The sequence below is a fragment of the Malaya genurostris genome, chromosome 1 (assembly GCF_030247185.1).
Source record: "Malaya genurostris strain Urasoe2022 chromosome 1, Malgen_1.1, whole genome shotgun sequence".
NCBI classification, from domain to species: Eukaryota; Metazoa; Arthropoda; class Insecta; order Diptera; family Culicidae; genus Malaya; species Malaya genurostris.
This window is the reverse complement of record NC_080570.1, coordinates 103456747-103479969: the sequence shown is the minus strand read 5'-3', so window position 1 is coordinate 103479969 and position 23223 is coordinate 103456747. Positions and strand designations below refer to the sequence as shown.

Below are 23223 nucleotides of genomic sequence, written 5' to 3'. Positions count from 1 at the left end.
TCGCATGTCACTAGCGTTCCAAGATATATGAACTCGTCGACAATCTCGTATCGTACACCATTCATCTCATTCACGTATACGACACCTTTTGGACTGTTTTATTCTCTACCAGACATATACTTTATCTTAGTAGAGTTTATGGTCTATCCTATTCTCACAGTTTTCTCTTGAATGATACAAAAACCTCTCCCACAGCTTTACGATCCTCATCAATAAGATCATTGTCATTGCCGCAAAACCAAGAAGCATGTGCGTCTTATCTGTAGCTGATCGCCCTTCTCGAAAACCGCATTGATATTTATCGACAAAGTATTATAGCATCAGGCACTGAACAGAACTCTACGTAGAATGTGCCTTGCATGCGGTATTGAGGAGTTTTAGGCCTCGATACTTTTTACAATCAAGTTGGTGAGAACATTCAGCCAGCCACTGTGTATGTGTCTTTTCCGTGCACAGATTCAAGAAGCAATTACTCAGCTCAGCAGGGATACTTGTTGGTCTCTCTGTTCCGCTTCTGGGTCTAGATCTGATGAGGCTTCAAAGGCTTATGCTTATGTCAGTTGAAAACAAATTGCTGTCTCAGTTGTAACTTCGAAGCGGTTTGATTGATGAAGTTATTGACAGGTTTGCTAGATGTGCAAAGCGCAGAATTCTTCTATTGCATCATGACACGAAATTTACATCCAAAAGTATATCATTATTCCATTGTATTGAGAAACACTTGCGAATATCCTTCCTCAATCTCTAGTTTTCACTCACAACTTACTGTCTTACTGGCAACCATGCGAAAAAATAGTCCTTCTTTTGCGCTTGATCTATACGTATCACCTGTCATCTCCCTCCTTTATTCACAAATCTATTCTGACATTTTATGTACAACTTCATCATTATTTTGCTGTGTTACGTTATACTAGTACTCCAGAAAAGTCATAACAACTACACATTCCCTTTGTGCTTTATATTTTTTGCATTATTTTTTTTGGTCTAGTAGATCGATGTAATGGTAGATTTTGTACGATTTTTGTTATCATCATCTAGTTTGCGTTCCATATTTTCTAAGGAATCTTTCTGTGTGTCCTGATAACTGTGACTACGCCTTTCATGGTAAGCGATCTACAGTTTGATTTGTACCTATACATTGGCCTTACAGTCATGGAGAAGGTTGCCTTTTTCGTACATACTCACATATTCAATCGTCGAACATAATAAATTCAGGCTGATATATGGGTCGATTATCACAGCTTTTATATCAATGAAATAGGTAAACTATGGGTTCAGCTTATTATGTTGGAACCTGGAACGGTTTATCATGTAATCATCGACCTAACCTGTGTGCTTCCTTCCGACTGGACAAAGTTCTATTTTCATTACTATGGAATTGTTACAACCGTAGTGCGAACACTTATTCAATTTCATATCTTATCGATTAGAGTTCAACGCTGCGATTACAACAAGAACTCACTTAATATTATGAATGATCTTCCCTCACTAGGGTTAGTCTTGTGCAAACAACTAAGTTGGAAACATGATTGTAACTAGGATAACAATTACGCTCTCTTGTATACTTCTGTTGAAGTCATGTGCGTCTGTTCAAGTTGTCAATCGTAATCAAAGTAAATCTCGAAATAATGAGTTCGGCATAGAGGAGATGCTTCTCTTGAATCGTCAGTTCCTGGATTTTCTTATTGGATATGATAACACATTGGTTTTGCAATCAGAGGATCAACTATGTTTAAGCACAATGCAACAACTGTCAGTAGCGTATTTGAATCGAGAACATCACGGATTGGAGTGTGAGTGATACAAAATTAGTGTAATGTTCAATAGTGCATAGTAATAATTTTATTATATCAAACTAGGGTTTGATTCTTGGGGAAAGATTCCTTCCGGTATGTATCATGGCAATGGTAACGCCTTTGGAAACTTCGATCAGTGTCGTCTGTACAGTTGGCAGGGGGTTCGTGGACAACATTGTACGTTTTTGGCAACCCTTTCTAGCAGCTTACCGCCTTTCGTTTCGTCCTTGTGTGTACCACATTTCTGTACACCGGTGTTTGCAAGACAGCTTTATGGAGAATATTTAATAACCCGAGGAGTTGTTGTTATAACCGATATAAATCAGGATTTGTTTTGCATTCAAGAACGCGATATTTTGTACGACGGCGGTGTAGTAACAGCAATGTGAGTTAAATTGAAACCGGAAATCTTTAGTTAGTATATGTGAATAACAGAAAATATTCGATTTCAGTGTAATCTTCTCTATTATCACTGCTCTAGTACTATCTAGTACAATCTACGAATTAGTACAAATCCAACTGAAACGCGACGTCGTTAGTCTATATAGTGCATTCTCATTGTACCGGAACTTACGGAGTATTCTGCACATCGCTCCAAAGCCGAAAGTCATCGAGAGTAAATCAGATACGATTGATTGCGTCCACGGGATTCGTGCTATTTCTATGATCTGGATTATCGTTGTACACATTTATGGAACTATAAGTCTAGTACCAGTTAATAATGATTCAGTAAGATCGAGTTATCTCAGCGGTTTCGGATCAGTAGTCTTATTCGATATGGGATATTTGGTGGTAGATACGTTTCTGGCGCTGAGTGGAATTTTGGTAGCTTGGAATTTACTTAAAGAGCTGGACAAAAAAAGGAAGATCAACCCACTGATGTTATACCTTCATCGATATATTCGAGTTACAGCCCCTTTCGCGGCTTTGGTACTTTTTGTGGTTTCGTTCGCTAAATACATGGGAGAAGGCATTATGTGGAAGACTATAATAGATGCAGACGATGAAACGTGCTCCAAATATTGGTGGTCTGCTCTGCTGCATATACAAAACTATGTTAATCCGAGAAGCATGGTATGCTCAATTAATATATGCATTTTAACATATAATCTAATTCGGTCAACTTTCTTCTTTTTCTTTCACGCAGTGTCTCGGTTGGACTTGGTATCTATCTGTCGACATGCAACTATATATCCTCGGTCCTGCTCTTATCTATCCTTTGTGGCGCTACGGTAAACGTGTTTTAATTGGAATTGCTTTGTTGGCCTTGCTATCCATGGGATGTGTATTCACAACGTTTCTCGTCAATGGCTTCAGGATAAATCGGAATGATCCAAAGATGCTAGATCGGTATGATTTAACTTATTACCCGACTCATGCTCGTATGGGTGTTTGGTTGTTCGGAACAATCTTTGGTTACATTCTATACAAGACGAAATCGACTGACGTTTATTTAACAAAACGACACTATGCCATTGGATGGTCTGTCTGTTTCGCACTTCTAGGACTGATTATGTACTCTTTCTATGAGTTTGTAAGAACAGACTTCAACGACTTCTCCAACGTAGCGGATGCATTTTTTGAAGCACTTCACCGACCCGTTTTCGATATTTGCGTTATGTGGATCATCTTTGCTTGTGTGAATGGCAAGGGTGGACTTATCAACGAGCTGTTAAGCTCCGCTCTTTGGCAACCTTTGTCTAAACTTTCGTTCACGATGTATTTGTTGCATTTACAACTGCTGCTTATGGCGTCCATTGCTTCAGTGAAAACAGATAGTTACTTTAGTGTGATGGATATCTTTTATCGAATCTGGGGTGCTATAGGATTGACTACAAGTGTCGCTATACTCTGGAGTAGTATATTTGAAATACCTTTTGTAACCTTAGACAAACTGTTGTTAAGAAGTTGATTATATTATGTATGAATAACTTGTATTATAAGGAGTAGTACAGTGTAATCCCGGGTTGGTGATTCAATGAATCTTACAAGCCAGTTGTATGTCTAAGCCCCAACCTAGAAGCATTCTTAGTGTCAGTATGATCGTAGTACTACCCGAGCAAAGTCAAACATCAAAACGAGAGCAAATTGAAATCTTATTATGATAACAACATCACATTGAAATCTTAATTTGATCTCAGTTCATCAATTTTTCAATTGATATCACATTATGTTATCTTTTTGCTGTTACTTTTGAAAAAAAAAAACTTGCGAGCAAAAATTTTGGGAAACTCCGAAAATGATTATTAAAAAGCAAAAGCTTAATAATTGCATCAAAATAGGACTCATTCCATTAGGCGATGCAAGAATAAATTTTAAAGGAACAATTCTTCCAGATTCGGTCAAAAGCCCTCATTCTCTTTCGAGGACTAATAGTGGCTTGGGCATTCTCATCTCGCTAATCGTCAGCCGCAGAAAGACCTTCTTCAGGAACTTGATATCAAAAATACATTTGACGTCAACGATCTCCTTCTGGTGGGATACGGTAAATATCAGATTTTCTAACAGTTTTCGCGTTTAGTTGAAAAAAGATCTAATAGTGAGTTTAGTTAAAAAAAGATAGTGAGTTTAGTTAAAAAAAGATAGTGAGAATACTCTACTAACAGCTCAAACAGAAATTTAGTTAAAAAAGATGTTAAATGTTCTGACTATTATTTTCGGTTGTTGTTTTGACCGTTATTGTCTGTGGTTCAGAAATTGGCTATCGGCATTGCCAAAGTGATTGTTTTTTCCTGCATCTAACTAACAAGTCCTTTGAATAATACGCTCTTCTTTATATCATACTAGCTGCATTACCCGGCGTTTCTCAGAAATGTTTCGTGAAGGCAAGGCCGCAAAAACAGTTTTAGAAATTGTTCTGATTATTGAAATACTCAGAGCGTAGTGAAACACAAGTTATTTCCACACTGTTGCTCAAGATTGTGATAATGATTATTTGATAACGAAAGGCTTTTCATAACTACGTTAGATAACACTTTCATTCTACAGAATAACGATTCAGTTAATTCAAATGTTATCGTAAACTTAAACTTCTCAATTTACATGAAAAAAATGCACATTAATTTTATGATTTCTTCGTCAATTCAGATCAACTCTACCTCGCTTGGTTAAGAATATTTATTCCCCCTGCCTCTTGTGAATATTTTTGTGATTTTGTGAAAATTGATTTTTGAGACTCTTTTCTCCTAGTCTACATCCTCCCTCGTTTGTCGACAAATAAGATAAATTTAACAATAAACCTCTTTTTAGAGGCACTTTCTACAAACTACGACCTTTTGTTCACCTGTGCAATGAATATATGATCTCGACAAGGAAAAATAGCTTTATTACCACCTCTGAATTGCAAAAAGTACATCTGTCAAGTTTGGCGATAATTTACTGAGTTGTTATGGAATTATTCCGATATTTACAAACAATTGAGCGGAGAGCTTCTTCAATGGACACTTGCTATCTTTTCACGCGTTTAAATATCGTAACGATCATCTCTTTGTTGTAATAAATATCGGTGCCTGTCAAAAAATTTCGATTTCGTAAAACTAGAAACATTTAGCCTCAAATTTCCCCTGTTATCAAACACTTACTGCAACCACAACCACCCACCCCCCTCCGCTTTAAAATATCTCTTATAAGAACCTATGAACAGCAAGAATTACTTGTGCCAAGATGGTTAATAATCTATTGAGTTGTTTTGGAGTTATGTTTGATCATATATACAATTTATCCATGCAATTCAAAACAACAATTTCAAAAAGTCTTCAAAAGGTATCGATACTCATCCTTCAAAATGGTCTTCAAAAAGTATCGATACTCTTCCAATTATTCATGATCTCCTGTTAAAGACCCTTGCTAGGCCCCCTTCCCCATAAAAATACACTCATAGCCATCTCTGAAGAGCAAGAAGTATCTGTGCCAAATTTGATAGCAATCCGTTCAGTAGTTTCGGAGTTATGCTGTTACTAAAAATACACCCCCCGTTTTAAAGGCACTTGCTATATCCAAGGATGGCTTTTATCGTATCAAAGAACGTTCTTTGGCAACTCTTCAACGATTGAATCATAAAATAAAAAAAGAGAGTTGGAAATCATCGCAACAACAAAAACCCGGCATGGCTCATTTACCATAGAATCGACACCAGTGGGAGAGCGAATTTCTCTCGATGACATTTCTGAGAATCAAAGGCTAGCACGCTGCTGTGGGAATTCTCTCTGAAGCAACAAACGGTCGCTTATTCTCGTTTCGCGATCCGATTCTATACAGGCGATAGAATCATTTTACTATTGCCGCTTATTTTAACTATGTGCATATAACCTTTGTATAAGTTGTGTCTATGAAAATGACTGTGAATGCTCCACACAAGGGTTTTGAAATATTGCAACCTAGTATGAGAATCATCAAGTTGAATCATCGACTCGATTTTCTGCGATAATTGTCAACTTGCGATTCTCTCTTGGGAAATTCCACACAGCAACGATCATTATCAGACTGTAATTTTTTTAAGGGCCGTGAAATACTCAGAGTATGAAGTGGAGCGAAGGAATGTAGAAAAATTCTCTCGCGGTTCATGCATTGAGAGACTCGAGTTCTTGTAGCATCTTCTACCGGATTGAAAATGTTGTATACAATATAGATAGCAATATAGCAGCTTCTGTCAAATTTTCGGCAATCACCAACACTCTATATCCACCCCTCGTCATATCTAAGGTATGCAAAATGTTTCTATGGTCTTCAAAACGTATCGATTCTCGTCAAGTCATATGAATTTTTTCATGACCACACCAACCAGAAGTGGGCAGAAATGAGATACTCGTTCATTGTCCCAATTAGTCGAAATAAATAAGACATTTTTTGGAATCGAAATAATATATGATCTGGGATTGCTTATTGTCAGATTCCTAATTCACGTCTTCAGTGAGCCTTTGCTGTAAAAGACTTCACTCTAAAGAGCTCGCTCTTGTGAGCCTCGAAATTCGTATTTCAAAGTGATTACATACTCGAGTAGAGTGAGATCAAATAAATAACTCAATTTGATATTATGATGATCACATGCTACAGCTTCTGGATACGAGAAAGAAAAACGTGCTTAATCCACCTAGCAGTGAGATGATACCTTTTTTATCAATCCGCATGTGTTTTTTGCATGAATATTTTTCGGTGTTTCAATTTTCATGACATTATTCTAATGTCAGTCGTTTTAAGTGGCAATTTGAGACTTTAATCACTCATTACTCTGTAATGTCGAAACTGCAAGTCGGATCGAATTTGAATCTAAAAGTGTAACAATCGATTAAACATTCCATAATATTAATTACTTCGACAATTTCCACTTTAGAGTTTAGGGTAATTTAAGGTACTTTCAGAACCGGTCTTCAGGAATAAGCATAACCCAAACCGATTCGTACGGCCATATGACGAATAAATTGAGTCCAACTTTGAAGCTTTTCGGTATTGTCATCTTCTATATAGCATTGGATTTTAAAAATTCATCATCCTACAGTTTGAGAATCGGAAGTCAGAATTGGATAAAAGTGGATTTATTTTTATTAGAAAAAATAGAAAAAAAACTGCAATAGAATAACAAAGTTTTCCATATTTTTATATTATTTATAGTCATGTAACAAATTATGTTCTACAAAAAGTCACAATTTTTTAAGCAATTGTGCCATTGTGTACATATTTTTCTACTAATTGGAATCGAAAAGCATTCAAAATGGCTTCCTTGGGCAATCTAATGCTAAGATACGTAACATACATAGTCCATAATCGTTCATTTTTCAAGGCATTATGATTTTTTTTGTCGGACCTGACACTTTGTAACCTTTTTTTAATAATAAATTAACTACTCTAACTCTAACATCATTGCTGTTTAAACCCAAAACCCAACAAAAAAACAAATGTTCTATAATCAAAGCAAAGCAATGCCTTGGTATTACATTCCTTTTGTGGAAACTGACCTTCTGTTTCAACAAACATGGTTGGTGCTACGATCCTATTGACACTTAAAATTCTTCCAGGTCAAAGCTCGAACATACGCGGCAACTGGCTTGTAAGAACAGTGTCCTATGCATTGAACCGCCAACTTAGTCCGATAAAACAGTGTGTTCAAGAATTAACTACACACTATTCACCTCTGCGAAAGTAACATGTCTTTCTTTGAACAATCATATATCAGAAATTACACTATATTTTAACAAAAAATATTTTTGTATCAGTCTCTAATAAATAATAATAACTTCATAAAGTTTAAAAATTAGGCAAACCATAGCTTTTTTATCCGCGCTCGAATTTTAGGGGGGAACCCCCGTTTTCAGGAGAAACTTTCTATGAGTCCAACATATGATAATGGAGAAAAATACCGCAAATATGATCAAATATTGTACATTATAAGAAACAATAAAAATAATTCAGAAACTCTATCGGAATACAATTTACTTGCCTCACCTATAAGCCTAGTCCTTACTTATTCATTTGAAATTTGTCTTCGATTAAAATAAAATTATCGCACAGTCTATTAGTATATAACTACTACCTCACATAAATATTTCAATTTCAAATGCATCTTTGTTCATCGAAAAATCGAATAAATGATAAACACTATTGAAGCGATGACAACAAACATCCATAGGATTATTTTGACCGTACTGTGTGCGATGGACTGATCGAAGAAAGTCTGTTCTCCGCAATGATCTTACAGGAATATTGGAATGCAGTCTCTCCAAAAGTGTTGGGCAGCCGATGTTATTTGAAAGCAATTCGAAAACAAACAGTCGCTGAAGAATAATTTGTCTGTTTTGTAGTGTAGGAAGATTAATCAAAGCACAGCGATTTTCGTAGCTAGGTACTTTAAGACGGTTATGCCATGGAAGTGGTGATCTTTGCTGTATCTAGAATACGTTTCCATGTAGATTCATCGATGGGGCTCTTCGCCAGCCGCCCGAGGCAACAATATTTCATAAGTCACCCTCACGTAATGTCGTCTTATTCGTGCAGTTTGAATGATAGGTGGTTCTCCAAGAAGCTATTGCAATGCGTGCTTCTTATGCCGTCTCAACGTTCGATCTTGCATCTACACTCCGCCGTTGATGGTTCCCAGCACCCTCTATTCGAATACATTAAGTGTGTGTCGATTCTTTACCTAAGAAGAACTATCGGTTTGTTTGACCGATAGGTGTTTCTCAGTCCAGAAAACGCAAGATTCACTGCTTAAATAATAACGCCTCTAAAGCCAATTCGTCCACCACCTCGATTGTCGTGTATCAGTCAGTATTAAGTATAAACTCACGGGTGTTCAATTTTTTAAGATTTTTTGCGTTCCGAATGAGTGATTACATACAAACCAACTCACACCCTCTCATTCTGCTACAAGCGCAGAAGGTGATAGCACCCACCCAGCAGACACCGAACCATTCACCAAACCTCAAGGAAAGGCATGAGATAGGAGTTTGTGATCTTGTGAGTTATCTCATCTTTTGATGACCTGATAAATAACTCTAAAACGAAGCTCACCTAAATTTCCCAGAGATGGTGAAGCCTATTTTCACAAACGTATCTCTTATAACTTCAATTACTCAAACATAATGCAAATAACTTGAAAACTTTTCTATTCCAGTGTGTAAGCCTTGTTACACACTTCGAAAAAACCCTGTGATTTTACATCTTATTAGATGCACATAAATGGAGCGTCGTAGTTCACGTAAATTTACGTGAAAGAAAATTAAATATTGTGTCTTAAATTCCATGACATGTAAGTCATTGAAAGAAATGAATACTGGCGGGACTAGAACCTAGAATCTTTGGATCACACAGTACGGCTGTTAATCGACGGAGCCACAGAAGCACACATCTGCTTGGCTGGTAAAAGGTGCATTTAAATTCGTACAGTCGAACTTGCTAGCAGAATGCAAGTTACAGTTAAAATAAGTAAAGTTGAAGCTAATCTAACATTAAGTAATTACAAATAAAATTTTCCGTCATTTGGCAAATTAGGTCTTTATGAATAACATCGTATGAGGGATTAAGTCACCAGTGAAATTCAATTTTTTTGGTGTGTAGTTTGGGGCGATTTGAACCTACTTTGACTACACACCAAAAAATTGAATTTTACAGGTTACCGAACCCCACATATGATATTCATTAAAATTGAATTTTACTGGTTTCGAATGTAATTTCCATTCGGCTAGCAAGTGCGACCACGTGGATTTATTTGCACTATTTACCAGCCAAACAGATGTGTGCTTCTGTGGTTCAGTCGAATAACGGATGAAATTTGTGATCCAATGATTCTCGGTTCAAGTGACCGCTCTCGCAATCAGCTTTTTTTAAATATTTGAATGAATAAACTGTTACGCTCCATTTATGTGCATCTTATTATACAATACAATCTTATAATACCAATACACTTAATCATAGCTCACTCCGATTTCAGTATTATGGTCATATACAAAATTCACGTATTTTATCCGCTTTCGTTGTTCGATTCCGATTCCGTATGCTAATTTAAGTATATTCTTGTGATGAATAGTAGAAACCTCCGAATTCGTTTTTTTTTTATTTTTCGAAAAACGTTTGTTTATCTCATCTCTTCACTGTATAACACCGGATTAGGCTACGAAGTTACAACTAAAGATAGACAATTCGTTCGCGAACTGTTCAAAAGAACTAGTTCTTTTGAAAGAATGAATGATCAACAGTTCTTTTTTTGAGAACGGTAATTCTTCAGTTCAAAGTCGTGGATCTTTTTTTTGCTCGCGCAATCCTTTTTGAAACTACGAAACCTCAGTTCTAATTGAGATCAATTCATTCAACAGGCAAATTAACTATGAAAAGAACGAACGAACGGCTCTCGAGAACTAGTGCTTTTAATAGAACTCTGCATCACTGAACGTTTCTTTGAAATGAACTGTTTTGCCTATCTCTAGGTACAACAGTGAAACAAATACGAATTGTACTGGTGACATAATTTTACAAAATAGACTGAATCATAATGATTTTCGGCAAAATTTTCAAGCTATATTTCATGTTCCAAATATGGTAACGTGACAAGATATGCAGAATTTGTATTCTGTGTACGTAAAGTTGATTATAAGAATAAGTCTGTTTCGACGCTCGGGTGTCAGACAAAAGACGTCAGTTGACGATATGTTTTCCAAGTCTGACCTTCGGTTCCGAAATTATAAGGTGATGAATGTCTTAAATTTCAAACCGTCCTATAAAGTGTAAGTAGTTTTTTTGTACTTACTGTTGAGCATGCAGACTTACCTTTGACTCTCTCGGGGGCTGTCTAACTAGCGTCTATCAGAGGTTAACTGCCGTGATATGCTGTTACTTTTCCGAGCACGTGGTTGCCGAAAGGGGGGGGAGAAGTTATTGTGAATATGCCGTATTGTCGATTTTACGGACGCCTGCGGCTCCGCGGCTTCCCTTGGCCGACGACTAGTAGTGGTAAGGGCCTTAGCACACGGACAGAACTCAATTCCGGGCCTCAGAATGCTCGGTCATTCCGGCCTCGTGGTTACACCGATTTCGCTTCTTCTCCCAAGATTATGCACGAGTTTTGGGACGGGCGATTATTGCGGGAACGGACACTAACCGCGCGGGGGCACTTTCTAATTCCGTAATCACTACCGAGAGGGTGAACAATCGACAATTATCGTCTATCTTTAATTCCAGCGGATCACGATACTAGCTCACGCCCGATACTCTTCGTCTTCTTCTTTGTACGACTCGCTCGACTTGGGACAACTGATCTTCACGTCTTATCTCGCTCGCGCCTCATCAAGAACAGAACGAACTCTCACCCCGAGATCGTCTCCCCCTCCGGCTTCTCTTCGACTCCATCTCCTTTTCTACCTGTGATCGTTATCAGCGTTTGTGATGTTCCGGTTTTGGTAGCCGAATATCGCATGGGGTGTGCTCGGTAGCAACGTTGTTTGAAATGACAGTTAACTAAATTTAACAATACTAGGCCTTACTCCTATCGCATGAACTCAAATACATATATATTTTTATAATTAGAATATTAATATTAATTTGGGACATGGTAGCATGTTACATTTCCCCCGAGGTACAATAAAAAAAATAATTGAAAATATATGTTACTGGTTTTTTTAATTTTTTTTTTTTTTTTAATGCTAAACATAATGATAATTTACGCTATTCATTAATCGAAAACACAACAAAGCTTTACAGAATTTTTAATAGCAAAATATGCCCTTCATTTGGGCTGTTTGGTCATCTCGGTTTAATTAGTTAGACGGGTATTCAAATCGAGTACGCGCAACGGGGTGACCCTCGTGATCGGCAGGCCATCACGGCGAGTCGGTAATTACTTCATACGAGGCGATTTGAACACCCGTGTCTCTGATATTCTATAGCATGCAAAATTTCATAATACATGGACCATAGTAACGGTTTGGAAAGAAAGGGGTGTTGTAATTTTTTTTTTTTTTATTTGTGTTGGTGAAATCCCTTCACACTTTCCGCCGTCAATATGAGAAATTGTACATCCTAGATCAGAGCGGTTCGGAATTCAATTTAGTTCGGTCCCATCTAAACGTCTCCAGGAAGCCCGCAATTTCTCAACACGTCTGGCCGAAAGAATGTTCTTGATAGATGGACCTTAATATCAAAACTAATGACTTTCTGTTCTGGCAACTCTTCTGTGAGATTGGGATCAGCAAGTCCACTCGAAGTATCCAGATCGATAGGGATTTTAAATATATCATCTTTCCGTCAAAGACGCCTTTAGCCTATCCCTATTGACTGCTACTTTGTCAAATTAAAACTTATAATTGATTCGGCCGGCCTAAAATGTCTGCACTACAACGATGGAAACCTCTAACCGTTCCTTCAACCCCATAATTAGTTGAACCATGATTGGGTTTCTAACAGGCATCGCTATTCCCTTCCCTGTGATAGGTCCTAAAACTCCCTCTGAAGGACTACCTGATCTACATAAGGAAGATTGTAATGCTCACTCTTGTTATGTCCTTATTCTATCTTAGGTCGACTAAGAAAGAAAAGGCCTCTCGAGTGATTTTGGTGGAATACACAGTGTTTTCCCAACTCACGATTACAACGACTCAGTCAACTAGTAGTGATACCCAACCCGGTCCTGGGTCCTATTCTATGGTTTAAGATGCTCTGCTGGCCAGATACCTAAATTCTTACCATCGGTGTCTTCCAGTTCATAGGAACTTGACCCGTGTTTAGCCACTACGCGGCAAGGAAGGTACATTGGCGCCAGCTTGGCGTTATAATATTCACTGGCGTTAGAGAGCTTGAAATTTTTCCTAAATATTTGTTGTCCTATCTTGAATTCAGTCGGTCGCGACCGCTTACGCATATTGTAGCGACGAGAATTGACTTCATATGCTCTAAGCAGATTTTTCTTGACGATGTCATAAATATCGCCACTGATTTGCTTCAGCCCCTCTGCCCGCTGTTCGTCGGTATAATCTTCTTTACGTCGCCATCGTAGATGGTCCTCGCCGTTAACCGCAATTTCGTGACATCGCGTGATGAAAAACGGAGTTAGCCCCGTAGCCGAATGAACTGTATTATTAAATACATACTCAATATCAACTATGTTGGTGTCCCAACACCGTTGATCCCTTTTGCAGTACGTCCTGATCGCGGCATTGATAGAACGGTTTAGCCGTTCTACCGGATTCCCTTGGCTATGATGTCTGGATGTTGTCCAGTGTTTCACAGCGTACCGATTCAACAGTGTTCTAAATTCTTTGGATACGAAAGTCGAAGCGTTATCTGTAAGGACTATTTCCGGGATGGAGTTTCTTAAAAACCATCCTTCGCGCAGAGTCTTGCAAAGACTCGCCGATTCGATGCGTCGCATGGGGTGGATTTGGCACCATTTGCTAAATAAATCTTGAATCACTAAAATGTACATAAAACCCGCACGACTTTTAGGTAAAGGACCCACGTAATCCATAGCGATAATTTGCCAAGGCCGATCCGCCAGCTTTTGTTTCCCCATCACCGGAATTGTTGGAACGGTGGCCGGTTTACTTTCCTTGCAAACCATACATTTCTGTACAACCTTGCGAGTCTCGGATGCCATGTGTGGCCAATAATACCGCAATTGCAAACGGTTCAGTGTTTTAAGAGCACCCAGGTGGAAACAGGCTTCATGTTCCTGTTCGATTATTTTTCTTCTATTTTCTGGTGGGGGGACCATTTTCCATTCAAATCTAAGGTCGAAAGGTTCCTCTTCGACCGGTACGTATTTCCAAAGCTGACCATCCTCTAACCGGAAGTCCGAATATTGCTCGGGCTGCTCTTCAATCTGTTGAACCAACTTTGCGTACGAATCTGGTGGGTGGTTAATGGCTGTAATTGCGCAGATGCTTCTAGAGAGTGCATCAGGCACAATATTATCAATGCCTCGCCTATGAACAACGCTCATATCCAAATGTTGGAGGTCTAAACTCCATCGACTTAGTCTGGAAGATGGACGCCACTTGTTACTGCGAATATATTGTAGGGCCGAGGCATCGGTCACTAGGGTGAAGTGACTTCCCTCGATATATCCCCTAAACTTCTCTATCGCCAATAAAGCGGCTAGTGTTTCCTTCTCAGTGGCTGAATAATTTTGCTGGGCAGAGTTCAATTTTTGAGAAAAGAAGCTTATAACTTTCTCCGATCCTTCTTGTAGTTGAGTGAGAACTCCAGCTACCGCACGATCACTTGCATCGGTTTGAACACAAAACTCTTGTTCGAAATCCGGATTAGATAAAATGGGGGCTGTTATCAAACGTTCCTTGATGTGTTTAAAAGCCATGTCGGCTTCCTGTGTCCAACGGATAGTTTTCGGCTTGCCTGTTAACAGGTCGGAAATGGGTGCCGTAATGGCACTAAAGTCAGCCAAAAAACGTCGATAGTAATTTATCATTCCCAGAAACCGACGGACTTGCCGCACGGTTCTGGGAGCTTCGAAGTCTAAGATTCCTTGAACCTTTGAAGGATCCGGTCTGAGTCCCTCACTGGACAATAAATATCCTAAAAATGGGACTTCAGATCGGCAAAATTGCGACTTATCGATATTTATCGACAGGTTAGCTCCATTTAATCTTCCGGCGACTTCTTCCAATAGGGATATGTGTTCTTCAAAACTATCGCTGGCGACAATAATGTCGTCCAGGTAAACAAAAACCTTGGGCTCTAAGGCTCCATTTCCAAGGATTTTATCCATAAGGCGAGACAGTGTAGCGGGACTATTAGTAAGACCAAACGGTAGGCGCGTGTATTGGAACATGCCGCGGCCTTGTATACAAAAAGCCGTCAATGGTCTCGATTTGTGACATAACGGTATCTGTAGGAACGCGTCTTTGAGGTCGATCGTGCTCAGGAAACGAGTTTTTCCTAGACGTCCCAATATTCTTCCCACATGTGCCAGAGGGTACGCATCTCTTTTCGTGCGTGCGTTTAATTTGCGTGCATCTAAACACAATCGAATCGATCCGTTTGGTTTCTTAATAGGAACTGCATTAAGTGCCCAATCCGATATGGATTCTTCTATTATCCCCAAGGAAAGTAATCGATCAATTTCATCGTTCAGCGCTTTGTGTATTGATGGAGAATAAGGAAAGGGGTTTACTCGAATTGGTGGAGAGTTCTTATACTCGTCTTTAAGTTCTATCGTGTGTTGAGTCAGGGAGGTTACGTCAAGTTTGTTCGACATAGCCGACTTGAAAAGTTTTTTAATTCGTTCGATTTCCTTTCTCTGATCGGAACTGATTTCAACAAAATTCGATGGAGATTGATCGAGACTCTCTTCGGCGTTTATTTGAAAGACTCGATAATTGTTAATCGAAATTTGGATTCCGAAGGCTTTGAAAAAATCCATACCAGCGATACAGTCTACGGGGAGATCTTCGACCAGTATCGTTTGTAGAACCTTTGTTTCGTTCTCGAAACAAAACGGCAAATATACGCTGCCCAATACCTGTAGTTGATCCCCCGAGGCACTGGTGAGACATAAACTGGATGAATGCAACTTAGTAGTAGAGGTTTTCCATAATCGCGACGTCTTAACCGAGATTAAGGTTTTCTGACTTCCGCTATCTAGCAGCGTTCTTATCAGGCAATTGTAAATGGTTGGATGTATAAAAGGACGATCATCCGAGATAACGGACAGGACATGCTTTTCTGGATTATCTTGTCCTTCGTGATTATTAAAGTCGGAAATTGGCTCGTATCCCAAAGCAAACAAAGTGAGAATTGTTTGGTTTCGGGGTACAATTTTATTGTCGTGCGGTTCCACACCGACGACTACTTGGTGGGGCCGGTCTCCCTCCGGCGCTGCTCGTTTTTTGAACAAAAAGGGCACTTATGAGTGGGGTATCCCATAAACCCACATGCTTGGCAATGAATTTTGTAGGGTTGGCTGCATTTTTCAGTCTTGTGTTGCTGACTACGACAATTGAAACAGACAAATTTGTCATTCAGTGGAATGTGGGTTCGAATTTGTGCTTCTGATACACTCCCCTCCTTTTGTTTGGAAGGCCCTTCCAGAGGGTCAGGAGAGTCACGTTTGTTATTTTCAGTCTTCGGTGGGCTACTTCCACGATGACTATCTAATTTATTCTTTTGGTAGCGATTGAACGATTTTTTTTCCGCCCTGTTTCCAAATTGTTCCCCTCGATTTTGTGAGGCGGGCTGATTCTGGTGGCCTCTGAAGTTTGGCCTTGTATTTCCTTTGAAAGAGTTCGGTTCTCTTCCTCCCCTCTGATTTGGATTAGGCTCATGTATACCATTGGAAGCCTCGACTGCGTGAGTTTGAGATTGGCCAATGGGTTTAGAGAACAGGTATGTGTTTGTAGCATCTATTTCTTGCCCTGCACGCTGTAATGCGTGAAGGTCAAATAATTCCCGTCCGATTAGAGCCCTTTTATACTCTGGTCGTAAATTTCTACGCACCGCTAGAACTATATCATGTTCCGATATCGGTGAAGTTAGACTTTTAAATTTTTTTTCTATTTCTAAGAAATATTCTAGGAAACTCTCATTTTTTTGTTGCCGGCGTTGATAAATCTCAAGCAACACGAAATGATCCAAATCGGGGTGTCTGAAAGTTGCCTTCAAGTTATCTATCAACTCCGAATACGTTAAGAAACGATGTTTGTTACTAGTGAACCACATTTTTGCCTTACCAGTTAACAAACTTCCAAATGATCTTAAAAGCTCAGGCTCGGAAATTTGTTCGGCTGTCGTCCAATCATTTACTTCCCATAAAAAATCGTTCAGGCCCATTCCCCGATCTTCTCCAGCATATTTCATTGGCCATTTCATAACGGGAATGGTTTTTAACCGGTAGGGTATCGTAGTGAAGTGGTGATCTTGAAATGGGTTTAAACTGGGAGTTGCTATCGGTGGGTTATTGCTTCTATCACTTCTATCACCACTGTGCCTTCTCGCAGGAGGAGGATCTATCGTGGAAGAACTGATTCTCCGACTCGGTGCATTAGCGATGTCGTAAGTGTTTGTAGGGATATCAGAAGGAAATAACGATTGTATTTGCCCGCTGAAATTTTGATGAGTAGGGATTTCATAAGGGTTTGGGTTCATGTGGTATGATTCAGACTGGAACGGATTGCAGGGGGTTGGACCTTGTGAGTTCGAATAATGGGTGAATACATTCGGATTTGACCATTGTGATGAGATGACCGGAATATTTGGGTACCCGCCTGACCAGTCACTGTTTACCGGATGGGGTGGACCTGGTGGAACTTTATTAGTTATATTGCTCGAATATGTGGTTAATTTTGGTCTATTTGGCGTCGGTGTCTCACAAAAACCTGCACCTGCGGAGCTCGTTAGACCCTGTAGTGAACTTTGCAAATTTCGGGATGAATCAAAACGCACATGTCTCGATTGCTGTACTCGCGTAGAAACCTGATAACGCGGGGTTGACCAAGTTGGTGGTAGTACATCACCTGTCACATATGAAACGGTAGTTACTTCAGCCGCTACTGACAAATGTGAAACTGATTCGGGCGTCTGCCCAATTGACAAGCTGCTTACTCGCAGTATTGATTCTATATCGCTTGACACTCGGCCACCTGTATTTTCGTTTAATTGGGTTAGTGTAGGGTTCGAAAAATTCTCTGCTGGTTGAGCCAAGGATGATACTGTATCAATAGGAACTATGGGGTTTGTCGGGGACTCTGAGACGCCCGTCTCTACTGTCAGTGAAATTAAATCTGCAGTACTGCTCGTAGGGATTGTTCGTGCCACAGAGTTCGAAAATTCTTGGACCTCATACCGCGTAAATGGAGATAAATGCGTCGTTTCTTCCACCTCAAAATACTCTAGATATGTTTGAATTACCTTGGAAAAAATCCAATTTGCGTCATTTGCCCACTCTGTTGTACCGAAGGTTTTTTTAAACAATTTCAGTCTGTTGTATAGATGTAATAAACCCGTCCTTGACATGTCTTTCTCTAAATCTTGCATATCAATTTCATTCCACACTCTTTCTAATCTCACACGACAATTAATAAGTTCTGTCCTTGGATCTCGTTTGTAAAGGTACACCCGTCTTACCCCTTCGATTTCTTCCCGCAACGCATTTTTTAATTTCCGACGATTAAGACTGGTACTACGTTCCCTATCTTTTAACAGATTCCGTATTTCCAATTCAAACCGAAGTTCTTCTTCAGTAAGAAAGGTGATTGCCATTTTTTCCAGATAATCTTTGTCTAATTGCATTTTAGAATCTGTCATTCAATCACAAGTAATATTTCAATATGAGGATGTCCCTAGATATTTTGTTCACCTAACACCTCAATTCACCCGTATATAAGTATATATGTATATTATTTGAAGGGAGTAACAAACGGACGACGTCTAAACAAAACCTATGGAATCAATATTCTATTATCTATCATGAATTATCTTTTACCCGTAGTATCTCCCTCTCTTTCTGCCGATTAAGGATACCAAATATGGACCCACCAAAAGAAATTCACTCGTAGTTGTAAGGAACAGAAAGTCTTTGAAAAGAGATTTAATTTTTTTTCTATGTTATCTTCCCTGGTCACACATCTACATATAAACATATCTTTCCATCCATTGCAAAAATAATTAACTCTCGATAGAATCGCTAGTCGATTTCTTCGCTGGATCGCCAGAATGTAAGTGGTTTTTTTGTACTTACTGTTGAGCATGCAGACTTACCTTTGACTCTCTCGGGGGCTGTCTAACTAGCGTCTATCAGAGGTTAACTGCCGTGATATGCTGTTACTTTTCCGAGCACGTGGTTGCCGAAAGGGGGGGGAGAAGTTATTGTGAATATGCCGTATTGTCGATTTTACGGACGCCTGCGGCTCCGCGGCTTCCCTTGGCCGACGACTAGTAGTGGTAAGGGCCTTAGCACACGGACAGAACTCAATTCCGGGCCTCAGAATGCTCGGTCATTCCGGCCTCGTGGTTACACCGATTTCGCTTCTTCTCCCAAGATTATGCACGAGTTTTGGGACGGGCGATTATTGCGGGAACGGACACTAACCGCGCGGGGGCACTTTCTAATTCCGTAATCACTACCGAGAGGGTGAACAATCGACAATTATCGTCTATCTTTAATTCCAGCGGATCACGATACTAGCTCACGCCCGATACTCTTCGTCTTCTTCTTTGTACGACTCGCTCGACTTGGGACAACTGATCTTCACGTCTTATCTCGCTCGCGCCTCATCAAGAACAGAACGAACTCTCACCCCGAGATCGTCTCCCCCTCCGGCTTCTCTTCGACTCCATCTCCTTTTCTACCTGTGATCGTTATCAGCGTTTGTGATGTTCCGGTTTTGGTAGCCGAATATCGCATGGGGTGTGCTCGGTAGCAACGTTGTTTGAAATGACAGTTAACTAAATTTAACAATACTAGGCCTTACTCCTATCGCATGAACTCAAATACATATATATTTTTATAATTAGAATATTAATATTAATTTGGGACATGGTAGCATGTTACAAAAGTGCACCGAAAAAACAAAACACAACACTGCCTCTACGAACGAAGCACGAAGCGTACTGTGGTCGATGCGATAAAGAAAAGAAGAAATCAAAATCAAGGTGGAGGCACGATTATCTGTTACCGGTGTGCGTGTTGAACACGGTGCTAAAGATTGAGACAAATCATATCTACTTTACAATATGTGCGCCCTAAAGACAGAAAGAATTTCAATGGATTGAAGTTTTTTTGAAAAGATATATGCATCGGGGTTGCATGCTTTCCGACGTATGATTTTTCTTTCAACATAATGAAATCAATCAAAACTGCAAATAATATTTATATACATGCTGTAACCAATCCCAAAACATGTTTTTTGTAGCTAATTAAACAATAATACCGTGTTTAGCTAGAAATTCATTTACAAAAATAACAAAAGTGCAGAATTTTGCTTGGTTCGTTTGGTTTCGAATAATTGGTTAAATCGTAATAGAGCATGAGAGATAAGCCGAACAACTGAAATTAAAACAAAGACTTTATCTCTATAATTAATATTCAGAATGGAATATTTTATTTACTTGCATTCTATGCTAGTGGGTATTGAAAGTGGAACAAATTCTTTAAAACTAGTCAGTAAATTCTTCTAGCATGCTTATAATCTTATAACTAAACAAACTAACCGTCACTAAACCGATCAAACTTATCAAATAAATATACATGAACCTATTGAAGAAGGCTAAATTTTATCCGGATCCGTCTTCCAGGATGATTAAGGTTAAAGATATCGAGTATCAGAATTAATTATTATATCTTATTTCGTTATTAAGATGTTATTGCTATTTTTTCATGCAGACTTTGTTATGATTTTAGGTATTTTAACTCTTATTTCACATTACATAATGTTAACTTCTACAAGTGATACAATTTCAATAATGAATTTTATTATTGGTTTTCAAATCACTTCTATCCGGGTTGTTGTTTCAGTACATTTCACGATAGCCATGATAAAGTATCACCGAATTTACGACCTCTTTGGGGGTAACGTTATCGCCATCTAAACCGTCTTACCTTATCGAACGAGTGTAGCGTATTGGATAATGCAGTAGCCACAATCCATTAATAGTCATACTATCAATCGTCGGTAGCTTCAGTCGTCAATATGTGGCAATTTGTTTGGTTAATCCTAGGAGTACTCCATGTAGGACTTTCCTCTAGTAGTGAGATTCCTAAATCTGCTGTGATTCAACGGATGGACAATATTCCGTACTCGTTCGCGATATTTCTGGGCCAGGTTCGTTCCAGCAACTATACAATCGGTGATTCTTGGCAGAACAAGTTGTGTGCGTTTGATTTAGAATTATTTGCTGATGCGCTGCAGAAGGACACATTTTGGGCGTTAGATTGTAAGTGTGGTAAGCTGCTTCAATTAAATTCATTGTAACACTAGATTTTGTTCAAGTTTTTGATTCTTGGGGCAAAACACCTGCTGGCTTACTTCACGGTAACTATTTCACACCGGGAAACTTTGAACAGTGTTTGCATCTAACCGAATCCAATGAGGCAAGATCTATCAAGAGTCAACACTGCACGGTACAGCTTGGTTTGCAAAACTCAAAAGTTCTGTCCTCTGCGTTATGGCTGGGTATTTGTGTACCTGCATCATGCGAACCTTCGTTCATCAAACAGTTAACGGAATATTTCGCACTAGAGTATGAGTTGGATCCTGTATTGGATTACAATCAAACCGAGTTTTGTTATCATCAAAATGATGGAAGTGAGAGTTTCGGAAAAGCCACAACTTATGCAATGTATGAATATTTAGAAACGCAGATCAACCTAGTAGTATAATTGTTATATTTCAGTATCGTGCTAAGTGTTATCGCTGCTGTGGTTGTGGCATGTACGATAGTGGAGATACTCGGCTTATTGTTAAAACAATCAATTTCTAAATATATGAAACATGTTTCTTTGTACAATAACATAGTCATGGTCCTCGAAACCAACACCAAATCCGACGAGAAAACAAAAACTTTGGACTGTGTTAATGGAATACGATCAATATTGATGCTACAAATCGTAGCTCATCACGTTCATGATGCTTTTCGAACCATACCAGTCAGTAACCATTCAACTCGAGAAAAATATTTCGAGACTGCACCCGGAATTTTGAGTTACCGTGTTTCAGCGTTATCTGCGGATATATTTCTAGCGCTCAGTGCCATGTTGCTCACGACTGGTTTCATGAGTAAACTTACCAATAATGCTAGTAAAACGGACATAGTGAGAGTTTGGATTCATCGAATCATTCGTATTTTACCCGCATATGGATTTTTAATATTTTTCACGATTGCTTTCGCCGAGCATTTCGGGGAAGGACCATTGTATCGTCATTTAGTTCAGCCTACAGTCGATGCCTGTGTCGATAACTGGTGGACTGCAATGCTGTTCGTGCAGAATTACATGAATCCGGATCGGTTGGTAAGTTTTCAACGATATTGAAACAATGTTCAATATTTGGTAATTAATCCTAAATGAACTGTGTATTAAAATTTCTTATTTTTTTCAGTGCCTTCCTCATACCTGGTATCTTTCGGTAGATATGCAGCTTTACTTCATCTCCCCGGTACTGATATATTTACTATGGCGATACAAAAGTTTAATTTCACATAACATAACATTTTTGGTAATGATTCCTATCGTTTGTGTGTTTGCCACCTTCACTTATAACGACTTTTGGTTGAATCCTCCGATGACGGGGAACCGGGAGATGCACCGCTTACAATCCACATATTACGCCACGCATGCCCGTATGTCCGCGTGGTTCCTTGGAATTGGTTTCGGCTATTTCCTCTTCCAAACTCGAGAGAAACAAGTCAAGTGGTCGGCAATCGTCCTTACCACAGTATCCGTTTTTGCAACAGCTTTATCGGGATTCATCATGTTTGCGGCTTATGAAATCTATAAACCACGTGGAGTTGATTTGCTAGGTGATGCATTCTACGAATCATTGCATCGAGTCGCTTGGGTCGGATGTCATATGTGGCTAATCTTTATGTGCATAAATGGATACGGTAGTGTTCTGAATAGCTTCCTGAGCTGGGCGGTTTGGAAACCGATCGCTCGGTTATCATACTGCATGTATTTGATCCATTACGTAGTAATTATCATTACTTTTGGCAGTACAGTTAGACAGCCGCTTTATTTCAGTGTTGTTAATATGCAATACATTCTGATGGGTGTTGTTGGTATATCGGCTGCAACGTCTTTCATTTGGACATTGTTTATTGAACAACCCTTTGTATCGCTGGAAAGAAATATTTTTACATTGTTCAAAAGGTAACTTTGAAAAACGAAATATATTCATGAAAAAACCTGTAGCTATTAGTTTTGTGCAACTATTTAATTATAATATATCACAGGATACTTAAGCTTAGGAGTTAAGTTGCAGGTTTGGAGCTAAGT

General features: G+C 39.1%; 2 protein-coding genes across 3 annotated transcripts; both read left to right on the top strand.

The window, feature by feature from the left end:
- Nucleotides 1-1096: 1096 nt before the first annotated feature.
- LOC131425289 (nose resistant to fluoxetine protein 6-like) lies at nucleotides 1097-20868 on the top strand. Of its 2 annotated transcripts, XM_058587057.1 has the most exons (5): nucleotides 1097-1793; nucleotides 1860-2181; nucleotides 2249-2870; nucleotides 2944-3146; nucleotides 20746-20868. In XM_058587057.1, exons 1-5 carry the CDS (start codon nucleotides 1526-1528, stop codon nucleotides 20801-20803), a joined length of 1473 nt encoding a protein of 490 aa, XP_058443040.1. In that variant the 5' UTR covers nucleotides 1097-1525; the 3' UTR covers nucleotides 20804-20868. The 2 variants fall into 2 exon arrangements, with proteins under 2 accessions (XP_058443040.1, XP_058443039.1); XM_058587056.1 differs by lacking the exon at nucleotides 20746-20868 and having other exon boundaries at nucleotides 2944-5788.
- A 51-nt stretch (nucleotides 20869-20919) lies between these two features.
- LOC131427334 (nose resistant to fluoxetine protein 6-like) lies at nucleotides 20920-23101 on the top strand. The gene is made up of 4 exons (XM_058590416.1): nucleotides 20920-21164; nucleotides 21221-21569; nucleotides 21624-22239; nucleotides 22328-23101. Exons 1-4 carry the CDS (start codon nucleotides 20921-20923, stop codon nucleotides 23099-23101), a joined length of 1983 nt encoding a protein of 660 aa, XP_058446399.1. The 5' UTR covers nucleotide 20920.
- The last annotated feature ends 122 nt before the right edge of the window (nucleotides 23102-23223 follow it).

Coding starts and splice junctions, on each gene's coding strand:
- LOC131425289 (XM_058587056.1), top strand. CDS start 1,526: ATGATTGTAACTAGGATAACAATTACGCTCTCTTGTATACTTCTGTTG. Junction 2,182..2,248: donor GGCGGTGTAGTAACAGCAAT/GTGAGTTAAATT, acceptor ATTCGATTTCAG/TGTAATCTTCTCTATTATCA. Junction 2,871..2,943: donor ATGTTAATCCGAGAAGCATG/GTATGCTCAATT, acceptor TCTTTCACGCAG/TGTCTCGGTTGGACTTGGTA.
- LOC131427334 (XM_058590416.1), top strand. CDS start 20,921: ATGTGGCAATTTGTTTGGTTAATCCTAGGAGTACTCCATGTAGGACTT. Junction 21,165..21,220: donor CACATTTTGGGCGTTAGATT/GTAAGTGTGGTA, acceptor ATTTTGTTCAAG/TTTTTGATTCTTGGGGCAAA. Junction 22,240..22,327: donor ACATGAATCCGGATCGGTTG/GTAAGTTTTCAA, acceptor TATTTTTTTCAG/TGCCTTCCTCATACCTGGTA.